Raw genomic sequence first — 14,806 nt, 5'->3', positions numbered from 1 at the left:
CACTTGCAACATTGTAAATGATTTGTTGATTATTGACCAATAACGTTCCATTCAAAACTCTTTCTTTCGTCAACTGGTATGGCAGACCCCCGTGACCCTGTGTTCGGATTCAGCAGGTTAGAAAATGGATGGATGGTATGGGTGTTTGTATGAAAGTGCCTTGTGATGGACTGGTGCCCCCGTCCAGAGTTGTTCGCTGCCTTGCACCAAATAATACCAGGGCAGGCTCTGGCTTTCCATGATGCTGAATTGGGTGGTTCAAGTTAGAAAATATATGGGTGGAGGAAAGGATACTAAGAAGATGTGTTGAATGTGAAACATGTAAAGTCTTTCTTTCTTTCATCAAATCAAATAGGCGGTGTGACATGATAAGATTTCAAGGCCGTGTGAAATCCAGAGTGTACTTAGAATATAAATTCTACAAAATACTCGCAATTGTCGATTCTTTTGCGGATCTGAAATATAAATTAGTCATTGTTTCCTTTTGGGGCGAGCTGGGCTTTTCTTTACTTTCTTTACTTACAACAGTGTAAATGATTTGTATTTGGGGGGGTGTGAGTTGGTTTTTCTTTTTTTTTTTTTACTTGCGACATTAGTACTAGGGTGTTGTACCATGTTAGCCATTATGGATGCAATGAGAAGTCAAGCAAAATGACACTTTTTATTGGCTAATTAAAAAGATTTGTCAATGTCCAGGCTAAATTGCCCTCCATGGCCTAGTCATTCTGGCTTCTAATCATGCCCTGTCTCTAACTGGCTATTTCACTCATTCCTTACCCACCTACAGTATCAGCTCATGTGTTGTTAGCATACTGGCAAAACAATGGCTGCTGTCGCAATATCCAGGTGGATGCTACACATTAGTGGTGTCCCTACTCACTACGAAAAGTGCCTTGAGTAGTAAGAAAAGCGCTATATAAATGTAAAGAATTATTACTTATTGTTAATGAAGGTTATTACTAACAAATTTGTGATGCGACATATTTTGGAATGACGGGACAATGCAACCGGATGGACACACAGACAGACACTCATACTTTTATTAATGTGGGTTGCAGTAATAAAACACCTGAGGCCACAGATCCGCCATGCCCTCAACCCTCTGCAGTTCGCATACCAGGAGAAGGTGGGAGTGGAGGATGCCATCATCTATATGCTACACCAGGGGTCCTCAATCACGGTCCTGGAGAGCCGCAGTGGCTGCAGGTTTTTGCTCCAACCCAGTTGCTTAATAAAAAGCACTTATTGCTAAAGTAACACTTCTGCTTCACTTTAGTGATTTTGAGCCCTTATTGCTTCATTTTGTCTTAAACAGCTATTTTAATTGCTCCTTATTATCAATAAGATGCAAATGACAAGAGAGAGCAGCATTTCTCCATTTAGCTTATTTACATTTACACCTGTGTGTATTTATCTGCACTACTGGGTTTATTTAAATACTTGGGAGAAAAATGAAGAGAAAAAAGGTGAAGGACTGAGAATTACTCGTCCATTTTAGCCTTCAAATCATTTGCATGATAGAAAGGGAAAGAAAATCTAGGATATGAGAATGACCGGACATAGCAAAGTTAATTTAATTTCGTAGCTTGTTAGTGCTTTATTGGCAAGAATTGCTTTCTAATTAAGCAACCAGGTCAGAACAAAAACCTGCAGCCACTGCGGCTCTCCAGGACTGGGATTAAGGACCCCTGAGCTACACCAATCCCTTTCCCACTTGGACAGAGGCAGTGGTGCTGTAAGAATTATGTTTCTGGACTTCTCTAGCACCTTCAACACCATCCAACCTCTGCTCCTTAGAGACAAGATGACTGAGATGGGAGTAGACTCACACCTGGTGGCATGGATCGTGGACTATCTTACAGACAGACCTCAGTATGTGCGTCTCAAGAACTGCAGGTCTGACATTGTGGTCAGCAGCACCGCAGGGGACTGTACTTTCTCTGGTCCTGTTCAGCCAACATACATCAGACTTCCAATACAACTCGGAGTCCTGCCACGTGCAAAAGTTCACTGATGACACTGCTATCGTGGGCTGCATCAGGAGTGGTCAGGAGGAGGAGTATAGGAAACTAATCAAGGACTTTGTTAAATGGTGCGACTCAAACCACTTACACCTGAACACCAGCAAGAGCAAGGAACTGGTGGTGGATTTTAGGAGGTCCAGACCCCTCATGATCATCTCGTGATCATCAGAAGAGACTGCAGAGGGTACAGACCTATAAATATCTGGGAGTGCAGCTGGATGGTAAATTGGACTGGACTGCCAATACTGATGCTCTGTGTAAGAGAGGACAGAGCCGACTATACTTCCTCAGAAGGTTGGCGTCCTTCAACATCTGCAGTAAGATGCTGCAGATGTTCTACCAGACGGTTGTGGTGAGTGCCCTCTTCTACGCGGTGGTGTGCTGGGGAGGCAGCATAAAGAAGAAGGGAACAGGATTACTTGGCCACTAACCTGGCCACAACTCTCTGTCTAACTGCTGTGTCTGTGTATAGGAGAGCAGTAGATCCCGCGACAATAAATAACCGTGCTGTTCCCTGTTTCAAGCTGAATAAAGCTGGTTTTGCTAAAGTACTGAGACTCCGCCTCGTGCAAGACAGGGACTCCCACGTCACACTATATATAAGGTTATTTTATTTTTCATTCCAATTCAACAATTTGGACTACTGTATATACTCACGTATAAGTCGATCTTGAAGCCTGAAAAATCGGCCCGTTCAAAAATGCGACACATTTTTTTTTTTTTTTAACATCTTCTTGCCTCCTCTAATCTTGCCTCAGTTTCTCAGACACATCGAATTTTGTTGCAGCAGCGCAGTTACCAATTTCTTTTGCCACTTCAACGACGTTTAATTTAAAACCAGCTTCATATTTTCTTCTGATTGAACGCTCCATCGTAGATGAGGGATGCTCTTACGATAAAGGTGTATGAGGATGTGAGATACAAAAAACACAAAACAGTGCAAATGTCAATTTGTAATAATTTGGGTCTTCCCGTGTCGTGTGGTCACGTAGGCACAATAGAGAGAGAGGTAAGGAGCACATGCTGATACAGCGCATTGCCGGACCCACATAGAAGATAAAAGGCCGTGTGCTCTGTGGTTACTCTCTCAGGTGGACGTTAACATATCGTAATCTCTTGGACCAATAGCGTGAGTTTACCGCATTCAACTTATATGACCGACATTATAAAATACCAGACTTACACGTATCTGTGAGTATATAGGGTATATTATTAAGTCCATTACATGAAAATACAAATGAAAAGCTATTTTCATTCCGTATTGTAATGTGAAAAAATAGGACAAACATCGAGGGGGATGCATATTGTACTTTCACAAGGAACTCTATATATCCATTGTGGTGGACAGCCGGGACCCCTGCCCAGCTAGGATGCCCCTTCAGTATATGTTCAGATGGAACAACCATGGACTATTCAATACCTCCCCTTGGATGATAGATAGCAACCCCCCTGGGCTGGAGCATTGCCGCAGTTTCCAGCAGGGCTCCATGAGAACTGGAGTTTGGTGCCACCAGGGGGTGCTGCTGCTGGGACTCCTTAGCCCTTATGGGCAGTGTTTTTGCCACACCCGGAAATGCAGCCGGAACTCGGCAAGCAAGCACCTGGAGCACTTCCGGGTGCCTTCTAAAAGGAGCCAGCAGCCACCACACAGGGGCGTGAGAGTCAGGAGGAGGAGGACAAGGCAGCCTAGGAGGAGTGGTGGAGGAAGAAGAGTGTGCTTTACTCTGTGTTGTGGTGACTTTATTTGTGTTGGTTGATGTGCTTTGGGACTGTGTTATACCTGAGGGACATGGAAAAGGCGTGGACCCCAGGTGAAGAAAACGAAATCATTTTGTTGATTTTAACGTGCCTCCGTTGTCAGTCTGTGTCAGGTCGGGCGCATGTATAGCGCCTTTTCACACCATACACACTATTTCAACATAGAGACACCAATGAAGCGAACAAGCAGGGATTTGGGATGCGGAGAACCTTGGGATACATAGACAGGGCTTCACACTCCGTTTCCAAGAATTGTGAGATAGCAGCACTAACCACCATTCCACCCACTACTTTATTTTCAACATCAAAAACCAAACCCACCCTAAAGGAAACTATTAATGAGACAAATGCCGTGTCACACAAACCCTGAGGTCCGGCTGGCTTTACCTCAATGAGTTTGCCCCGCTGCATCGACAGCTCCAGCAGCTCTTCTTTCTCTTTAACTGCCACTTGTAATTTGTGCTGCAGCTCGGCCTCCTTCTGGGCAGACTTCTCGGCATTTTGTTTCAGTGTTGCATCTAATTCTAAAGAAATGAAAATAAAGATTAAAATTGGTAGTCGCTTGTCTCATGTCCTGGCACACTTCTCTTCACTGATTGATAATGGAACTGCTGACGGCAGCGGTACAATGAATTCTGAGGTGTGTAGAAACATCTGTATCTGCTCGAGTTCAGGAAAGGCCACCAAAGTCATTGGACATCACTTCATCCTACAACAAGATAATGAGCCAAACATACTGCTGAGGCCACATGGGATTTTATCAAAGCTAAAAGATGGAGAATTCTTGAATGGCCAACTTAGTCACCCGATTGAAATCCAACTAAGCAGGCCTTCCATAAGCTGAAGAGAAAACTTAAAGGGACAAGCCCCCCGAAACAAGGAGGAGCTGAAGATGTCCGCATTAGAGGGTTGGCAGAGCATCACCAGAGAAGACCCTCGGCACCTGGTGATGTCTGTGAATGGCAGACTTCAAGCAGTCATTGCGTGCAAGGGATACACGACAAAGGACTAAACATGACAATGGCTTTAACAGACCTGCCATTGCTGTGCCCCAAACATTATAGTGCCATGAAATGGAGGAGCCATGTATGCAGACACCTTCAAATGAAAGTCTGCAAGGTGCACTTTAATCACATCTGACGTGGTTAGTTTGTAATTTTAAACTGGGGAGCAGGTGGGGAGATCAAGGAAAAATGAACCTTTACCCCAAACATAATGGAGGACACTGTAGTTTTTCCACCGTAATTTCAGTCCAAATCCATTAACACAAGCATTACAGAAAAAAAAAATAAAAAATCAATTGGCTTTCTGGGGGCTTGGCATGCCTGACTTTCATGCCCCGCAGTGGACGACCTAAACAGGCAGCATGTTTGTTATTGTCACAGTGATATTTGTAACGAGGCCACAAGAGTGAAGGGCCTGAGTTGCCTCGAAAGCTTGCATATTGTAATCTTTTTAGTTAGCCAATCAAAGGTGTCATCTTATAACTTCTCACAACATTCATAATGGCTAACACGGTACAACACCCAAGTACTCAAGAATTTCAATATAATTTATATCGGTTTTGTTTTTGTAAAAATGAAGAATGAATGGCACTTACTTCTGCACCTCTCTTTAGATTCCTTCAACTCTTTCTTCAGAGAGTCACTCTCACTTAGATATTGCTTATTCACGATTTCAAAATCACTCGACTTCTTCCTAAAAGATGAGCAGAAAGAAGACAGTCAGACGACCATGATCGCCTTTGTCAAAATATTGGGAGCACATGGAAACGGTTCCAAATGTTTGGTAGGAGAAGGTGGCACAACGGGTAGCTCTGTGGCTTCACGCATCCAGCAGTCCTCGGAGTGGAGTTTTCACGATTTAATTGTATTTGTGACTGTTCCTTCATCTACTCTCAAGATGTATGTTCGTTGTGTGTGTGTTAAGTTAATGGTCCTTGTTTGGGGGGGTGTGTGTATGAGTGGACCCTATAATGGACTTGACCTCCTGTTTAGAGCTGATTTGGATTAACCAGATTTGAGATGCAATCCGAATTACAAGAAATCTGCTACTGCCAACTCTAAGAAGCCAGCATCATCACGTCTGCAGATGATCCCACAGTTATTAGGTTAACCACTGGGGGACCGCATGCAGAAGAGAATTGGCAGGACTGGTAACCTGGTGTCATGAAAATAATCTCTCCTTAAATGCAGACAAAACCCAAGAGATGATTATTGATCCTAGGAGGAGGAGGAGGAAGGAGCAGCATACCCCAATATACATCGGTGAGATAAAGGAAAGGAGGGTGAAGACCTTTAAATTCCTTGTAACTTACATCAGTGAGGTTCTCACCTGGTCCCACAACACTCGGCAGCTTTTTTTTTTTTTTTTAATTTTATTGATTTTTATTGTAATCACACAGCATTCCATATAAATAGATCAATTTTAACAACAACAGCATCGAAAACAAATCAACCCCCACTCCTGATAGATAGATAGATAGATATGAAAGGCACTATATGATAGATAGATAGATAGATAGATAGATTATACTTTATTAACCCCAAGGGGAAATTCACATAAACCAGCAGCAGTATACTGATACAAAAATCAATATTAAATTAAATAGTAATAAAAATGCATGTAAAAGCAGACAATAACTTTAAATAATGTTAGCATTTACTCCCCCGGATGGAATTGAAGAGTCGCATAGTGTGGGGGAGGAACGATCTCTTTAGCCTGTCAGTGGAGCAGGACGGTGACAAAAGTCTGTCACTGAAGCTGCTCCTCTGTCTGGAGATGATCCTGTTCAGTGGATGCAGTGGATTCTTCATGATTGACAGGAGTTTGCTTAGTGCCCGTCGCTCTGCCACAGATGTTAAACTGTCCAACTTTACTTCTACAATAGAGCCTGCCTTCTTAACAAGTTTGTCCAGGCGTGAGGCGTCTTTCATCTTTATGCTGCCGCTCCAGCACACCACCACGTAGAAAAGGGCACTCGCCACAACCGTCTGATAGAACATCTGCAGCATCTTATTGCAGATGTTGAAGGACGCCAACCTTCTAAGAAAGTATAGTCGGCTCTGACCTTTCTTGCACAGAGCATCAGTATTGGCAGTCCAGTCCAATATGTCATCCAGCTGCACTCCCAGATATTTATAGGTCTGCACCCTATGCACACAGTCACCTCTGATGATCACAGGGTCCATGAGGGGCCTGGGCCTCCTAAAATCCACCAACAGCTCCTTGGTTTTGCTGGTGTTCAAGTGTAGATGGTTTGAGTTGCACCATTTAACAAAGTCCTAGATTAGGTTCCTATACTCCTCCTCCTGACAACTCCTGATGCACCCCATGATAGCAGTGTCGTCAGTGAACTTTTGCACGTGGCAGGACTCCGAGTTGTATTGGAAGTCCTGTGTATATAGGCTTAACAGGACTGGAGAAAGCACAGTCCCCTGCGGCGCTCCTGTGTTGCTGACCACAATGTCAGACCTGCAGTTCCCGAGACGCACATACTGAGGTCTGTCTGTAAGATAGTCCACGATCCATACCACCAGGTATGAGTCTACTCCCATCTCTTTCAGCTTGTCCTTAAGGAGCAGAGGTTGGATGGTGTTGAAGGCACTAGAGAAGTCCAAAAACATAATTCTTACAGCACCACTGCCTCTGTCCAAGTGGGAGAGGGATCGTTGTAGCATGTAGATGATGGCATCCTCCACTTCCACCTTCTCCTGGTATGCGAACTGCAGAGGGTTGAGGGCGTAGCAGACCTGTGGCCTCAGGTGGTGAAGCAGCAGCTGCTCCATGGTCTTCATCACATGTGACGTCAGAGCGACAGGCCAGAAGTCATTCAGTTCACTAGGACGTGATACCTTTGGGACTGGGGTGATACAAGATGTTTTCCAAAGCCTCGGGACTCCGTTTGAAGATGCACTGTAGAGGACTCCCCAGTTCCAGCGCACAGGCCTTCAGCAGTCACGGCGATACTCCATCTGGACCCACTGCTTTGCTGACATAAAGTCTCCTCAGCTCTTTGCTTACCTGGGCTGCTGTAATTGTGGGTGGGGATGTCTCTCCTATGCTGGTATCAGCAGAAGGATGGGTGGAGGGTGCAGTACTCTAAAGTGAGAGTGAGTTAGGGTGGTCAAACCTATTAACCTATTAGACGTGCTCTCTCCATGTCTCTCTCAATGGTGGCACCCCGCTTCGAGCTGCAGCCAGTGATGATCTTCACCCTATCCCACACTTCCTTCATGCTTCAAAGACTTTGTTAAATGGTGCGACTCAAACCATCTACACCTGAACACCAGCAAAACCAAGGAGCCGGTGGTGGATTTTAGGAGGACCAGGCCCCTCATGGACCCCGTGATCATCAGAGGTGACAGGGTGCAGAGGGTACAGACCTATAAATATATGGGAGTGCAGCTGGATGATAAATTGGATTGGACTGCCAAAACTGATGCTCTGTGTAAGAAAGGACAGCGCAGACTATACTTCCTTAGAAGGCTGGCGTCTTTCAACATCTGCAATAAGATGCTGCAGGTGTTCTATCAGACGGTTGTGGCGATCACCCTCTTCTTTGTGCTCCCTCCCCAGCACACCACCGCGTAGAAGAGGGACGCCTCACGCCTGGACAAACTGGTGAGGAAGGCAGGCTCTATTGTAGACACGGAGCTGCACAGTTTGACATCCGTGGCAGAGCGACGGGCGCTGAGCAGGCTCCTGTCAATCATGGAGAATCCACTGCATCCACTGAACAGGATCATCTCCAGACAGAGAAGCAGCTTCAGTGACAGACTGCTGTCACCGTCCTGCTCCACCGACAGACTGAGGAGATCGTTCCTCCACCACACTATGCGACTCTTCAATTCCAACCGGGGGGTAAAGGTTAACATTATACAAAGTTATTGTCTGTTATACCTGCATTTTTATCACTCTTTAATTTAATATTGTTCTTTATGTATGTTGCTGCTGGAGTATGTGAATTTCCCCTTGGGATTAATAAAGTATCTATCTATTCTATTTAAGAAGAGACTTCTTGATCCTAACCAGTCAGGCTTCAAGAGGAGCCATTCTACCTAGACGGCTCTACAGGTCAGACCATGAGATTTGTGGATCCGCCTATTCACAGGTTTGTCACTGATAATTTGATGGAAATTATTCTGTGACCATGCTGTAGCCCTGCTACTTAAATGGACTGTGAATCCCAGCAACCCTGTGAGTAGTGCAGTCATTAGGTTGCTTCAGTAGTTGCCACAAGGACTGCTGGGTGATGGCAGTTAGTGGTATTTGTTGTTTCATTGCTTCACTGCACAACTGGATTACCATCAAGAGGTTTAAAGTTTGAGGAAATAAGCAGTCCCTTGCGGTTCATTGAAAGCGTTGGTGAGTTTTGCTTGTGATTTTTCTGTGCTTTGGGATTTATGGAATTTCTGACCTCTGGGCTCTGTTTTTGTCTTTTCTTTAGATTTATGTGTTGGGACATTGTCTTTCTTGACTTGCCTTTGTAGTTTCAGGCAACCCCTTTGGCCTCTTGTGCTCCTCACATCATATTTATTTACATCTGTATAAACTGCCAAATGGCAGTCAAGGTGCCGTTGTCTAGCCTGTAGAGGTCTGTGCATCCCTCCATGGATATGCCTCCCCAGACCATCACTGACCCACCACCAAATCGCTCATGCTGAACAATGTTACAGGCAGCATAACGTTCTCCACAGCTTCTCCAGACCCTTTCACGTCTGTCACATGTGCTCAGGGTAAACCTGCTCTCATCTGTGAAAAGCACAGGGCACCAGTTGTGAACTGTGAACCTGCCAATTCTGGTATTCTATGGCAAATGCCAATCGAGCTTCACGGTGCCGGGCAATGAGCACAGGGCCCACTAGAGGACGTTGGACCCTCAGGCCAACCCTTATGAAATCTGTTTCTGATTATTTGGTCAGAGACATTCATACTAGTAGCCTGCCTGCTGTAGGTCATTTTGTAGGCTTTGGCAGTGCTCATCCTGTTCCTCCTCGCTCAAAGGAGCTGCAGGTTTTCATTCTAACCTTTTTCTTAGTTAGTGATCTGTTTTTTCTCCTAATTAACGTCTTTTGAATTAATTTTAATGGACTTGCTCTTGAAGACTCAGACCCCTTAATAGTTTCTTTTTCCATAATTAGCAGACAAACAATAAGAGACACAAAATAAGACAAAACAGGACCAGCAAACTGTGTCCATCATACGATATCTGAAAACAAAGAAAGGTGAAATTCTCAGGAATGTTGATCTGCTCAGGTTCATAAAACATTTTAACGGAGCTCTTAGAAAAGAGAACATCAGCAATTTCAAAAATGTATGCCATTACACAATGAGAGCAGCAGCAAGTCATGGAATTAAAGAACGGGTTTAAATAACAACAAGACTCAACGCCTAATGAAGCAACTGGTTGGAATGAAATTGGTTGGAGTTTGAGGCCCTGACTTAGTTGGTCTTCTGTTGGCTCACAGACTTCACATTTCATTTCTGTTTGGGTGCCATTTAACGAAAGAAATGAAGTGATTCAGAGGAACAAATCTTAAAAAAAAACCAAAACAAGTCAAATAAAATTAATTTAAAATAAGTTAATATTAGCAGCAAAAACAGATCACTAATTAAGAAAAGGATTAGAATGAAAACCTGCAGTCACTGTGGCCCTCCAGGACCGGAGTTTGAGCACCCTGGTCTAAACAGTAGGGATTTAGGCATGCAAGTGTTGGATAATTTTGTCTATTTTGTGGCAAATAATAAATACATCAGTACAATACGACTGACTGTTGTCACACACTTACACACGGGAGTCAGTTTATGGGCTCATATAAATGTGTTTCTCCACCGGACCAGGGATTGGCACTGTACTCTAATTCTTTTTCCTCTTTCCTTCTGCAGACCATCAGAAGAACCTCATAAAAACAATCACTTCCGCTTCTGGTCCCTCAGAACCCGCCTCCTAAAGATGTAATTTCCACTTCCTGTTAGTCAGCTACAGTATATAATGGCCATGTTTATCCCATTGTATCTTCAGTTCTGCTTTGGACTCATTTTTGTAATTTTTTTTTTTTTAAATTAAGATAGAAGAATGATTAACCTTAGTGAATGTAGATTTAGAACCAATGAGGAGCACCTCAGTTTTATTGCTATTTAATTGGAGAAGGGTCATCCATAACTCTATGTTTTGTAGACAGGCCAGAAGAGTAATTGGAGGGAAAACAGAACTGGATTTAGTGGACAGATAAAAGCTGTGTGTCATTAGCGTAACATCCATCCATCCATCCTCTTCCGCTTATCCGAGGTCGGGTCGCGGGAGCAGCAGCTTAAGCAGAGAGGCCCAGACTTCCCTCTCCCCGGCCACTTCTTCCAGCTCTTCCGGGAGAATCCCATGCTCCCAGGCCAGCCGAGACATAGTCCCTCCAGCGTGTCCTGGGTCTTACCCGGGGCCTCCTCCCGGTTGGACGTGCCGAACACCTCACCAGGGAGGCGTCCAGGAGGCATCCTGATCAGATGCCCGAGCCACCTCATCTGACTCCTCTCGATGCGGAGGAGCAGCGGCTCTACTCTGAGCCCCTCCCGGATGACTGAGCTTCTCACCCTATCTTTAAGGGAAAGCCCAGACACCCTGCGGAGGAAACTCATTTCAGCCGCTTGTATTCGCGATCTCGTTCTTTCGGTCACTACCCATAGCTCATGACCATAGGTGAGGGTAGGAGCGTAGATCGACTGGTAAATTGAGAGCTTTGCCTTACGGCTCAGCTCCTTTTTCACCACGACAGACCAATGCACAGCCCGCATCACAAACAAATGAGAAAACTATTTTACACTAGTTAGTGTTGCGTGGTGTCTCTGTCTCTCCCATCTTACTGCTCATTAAAATGCTTACAGTATAATCTCGCTATTATAATCAAAAAATCTTGGGTCGAGACGTGATTTTATCGGAGACACTTTTAACGTCCTGCGAGACAAGGAAGTGAGACAAAAGGACAGCTGCTGTACAGACTTTTAAATGATCGACGTGCAGTGCGACATGCAGATTACGCAGCACGGCCCAAGCAGCAGCAGCAAGCCAGCTGATCGAGCATAGAGGGAGGTAAAAAACTGTATTTGTTTCCCATTGTATCACCGTATAAGAGGGGGGTTTCCGAGGAGCGACTGCATCTCCTTAGCGTGCGTTCAGCCCCCCTCTTCAAATCGCGAGAGGCAGAGACGCGAAGTGGCTGGCGCGTAGCATGCCCTTGTGGGGGGGGGAGGGGGAATAACTCATTCACTACAGCTTTATTACTGGCAAATATCAAAAAATAAAAAATGAATGAAAATGAATGAAATGAAAATAACAAATTTCTTTAAATTGTATATCCTGCTAACCAAACCTGGGGGTGGGCGAGCAAAAAGAAAAGCTAATTAATGTTATATGTGGTATTTTATTAGATATATAAAAAAAACTAAACATAGAATTTTAATTATGCAGATGGACTGAAATGTAAAGTTTTGCTTCTAGAGGAATAATTGTTTCTAGCCTCCTTGGGGTGCATTCAGCCCCCTCTTCACAACGGTGCATAGCGCTACATGGGAACGGGGGGATAGGGGTTTAGCGAGTGAAGCGAGCAGGGGGCGGAGTCTCCTAGTTTGTTAAAAAAAAAAATAAAAGATGGGAGAGATGATGAGGCTACTAAAACAAAAAGTACCGCCTTGTGTTTATGTAAATTATGTAAATGTTATTTTGCTCACCTGTATTCATTGTCAAGCTTTGTAAATTGCTCCTTACACTTCTTAAGCTCCTCAGTGAGCTGTGCCGCCATATGCTTTTGCTCTTCAAGTTTACTGCTGAATAAACTCATGTTCTCCGACTTCAGCCTTTCGTTCTCCTTCTTGAGATCTGCATTCTGCCTCTTGTATTCGTCCTTATACTTGATTATCTCTTGGTGATTCGTTGCTAAACTCAGGAACCTGTCCTCGAGCTGAGAGCTTTTCTTCTTTTCGCTCTTCAGATCTCTCTCCATGTCGTCTTTCATTTTATCAAGGTCCGTGTTGATTTTCTCAAGGCACTGGCAACGCAGCAACACCTCGTCAGCCCGCACCTTCAGACTGCAGATCAGGAAGGACTGCTCCTCGATCCGCGACCGCAGAATACGTTTCTCTGTCTCTTCGTCCAGCGGCAGATCACAGAGGTCCTCTTTAGAAAGGCTGTCATTGTGCACATCCTGCACATTTAAAGAACACAACCGCTGTCATTTTTCAACACTTCTAAAATACGTATTTTTAATCACTGCATTGACACCAATTCAATTATATAAGAGAAATTTATCAATAATCAAAAAAAGTCCATTAATAATTATTAAAATAAAATTAAATCCTTTTCTAAAATGATAAAATACGTCACTTTTGCAATGGAGAGCTTGGTAGGAATCGGAAATGCAAACAAGTTAACATTATGAGGCTATAAGATAACCTACATACCCTTACCTGCGTTTACTCTAATTTAGAAATACTAGCTGTGCGTGGCCGTGAGGACGAAAACCAACCCAAAGACTCCCTAGCAGTTTTACTCTATTGGTGAACATGGAGATCCGTCAGCTCACTCTTAAGAATTACCCAGTGCAGAGGACGTGGACCCACCTGTGCTTGCTGCCTTTCGTAAGAAGACCCTGGCAATACCATATCTTAGCCGTATCACTGGCATGTGAGTCCTATTAAACTTTGTCTTGAGAAAATACCTCCGGATAGACAATGTTTTTAGTGAAAACTTCAAGATTTGCCCTCCGTTGCTGAGGTGTTTCACTTACACATTGTTAAGCCACAGTGATTGCTTTGTTTTGATGTCTCTTCATCTGTGTCATTAGCACAATCATCGTTGTTACATGGCGGAAATTTCTGCGCACAGGCCTTTCGTAGTGAGAAGTGAGGTGCAGGAAAATGCCAAAAAATGTAAAATGCATGCATGCGCCATCTAGTGGCTGTGGTTGAGCGTGAGCAGAACAGACTGCTACATACACACACAGGTCTTTCATTTATACTATACATGTCTAATAATATAATATACAGTCGATTCCGGTTAATTGGACCACCGGTTAATCAGACCAGCCACTTATTCGGACTGAATCCTAAAGAACCGAAACAGATCATATTACATAAGCCTAATATTGTTAGCTTATTTGGACCTAAATTCTGTTTAATCGTGCCAAAGAATGTGAAAGATAATAAGAAAAAGAAGCCACAAGTCGCCCTCGGAAAGCGGATGTAAAGCGGGTCAGCGACATCGGGAGGACCCCTGGGCTCCCCAGGAGAATTTATGCTTTTATCAAAGGTCAGGAAGTCGGAAAATTTGTACCAAGTGCAAACCAGTGGGGGTGAACATGCCTGCCCTATCTTTCCTAAAATGGACCGCCCAGTAGCTGGCGACATGAAGTCGAGCGTAAACAAGTGCAGTGCATCGAAAGAATGCGTCAGATCACACTAGACAAGTTCTTCAAACGTTGACTGGAATTTGGTAATGTAACCTTTTTTATTGCACTTCACATGCTGAGTGTCGTGTAGATCGTTTCGAAGAATTTGTAGATTTCTTTTTCAATAAACAAAGTTGTAAGCAACCGTACATGTACATGTACGTAGTTCTTGTTTGTACGTTCGCCATACGCGTGTGCAGCACAATAAAAGTCATAATGACATTTTAATATGTTACTTATAGCACGTCCCATCTTGGTTGCACATGTATAGGGCATGTTCGTGTAATCAGACCAACCGGTTATTAGGACCAAAATGATCGCGTCCCGATTAACAGGAATCGACTGTAATATAATATAATCTACATATATATATACATACACATACTTATACATACATACACACACACACATATACATACAGTGGGATGCAAAAGTTTGGGCAACCTTGTTAATAGTCATTATTTTCCTGTATAAATCGTTGGTTGTTACGATAAAAAATGTCAGTTAAATGTATCATATAGGAGACACACACAGTGATATTTGAGAAGTGAAATGAAGTTTATTGGATTTACAGAAAGTGTGCAATAA

General features: G+C 43.8%; 1 protein-coding gene across 2 annotated transcripts in view; it reads right to left on the bottom strand.

Annotated features, from left to right (window-relative positions):
• zgc:172182 (coiled-coil domain-containing protein 89) overlaps window positions 1-14,806 on the bottom strand; it is a 55,347-nt gene that overhangs the window by 18,446 nt on the left and 22,095 nt on the right. For both annotated transcript variants that reach the window (XM_039757570.1, XM_039757569.1), the window contains exons 4-6: window positions 12,504-12,976; window positions 5,383-5,480; window positions 4,170-4,306 (exon numbers count right to left, since the gene is read on the bottom strand). In XM_039757570.1, coding sequence (XP_039613504.1) covers window positions 4,170-4,306; window positions 5,383-5,480; window positions 12,504-12,976 — 708 coding nt within the window. The remainder of the gene's footprint in view (window positions 1-4,169; window positions 4,307-5,382; window positions 5,481-12,503; window positions 12,977-14,806) is intronic.

This window comes from Polypterus senegalus, chromosome 6, assembly GCF_016835505.1.
Source record: "Polypterus senegalus isolate Bchr_013 chromosome 6, ASM1683550v1, whole genome shotgun sequence".
NCBI classification, from domain to species: Eukaryota; Metazoa; Chordata; class Cladistia; order Polypteriformes; family Polypteridae; genus Polypterus; species Polypterus senegalus.
The sequence above is the reverse complement of the archived record's forward strand: the minus strand, read 5'-3'. Positions and strand labels throughout refer to the sequence as shown.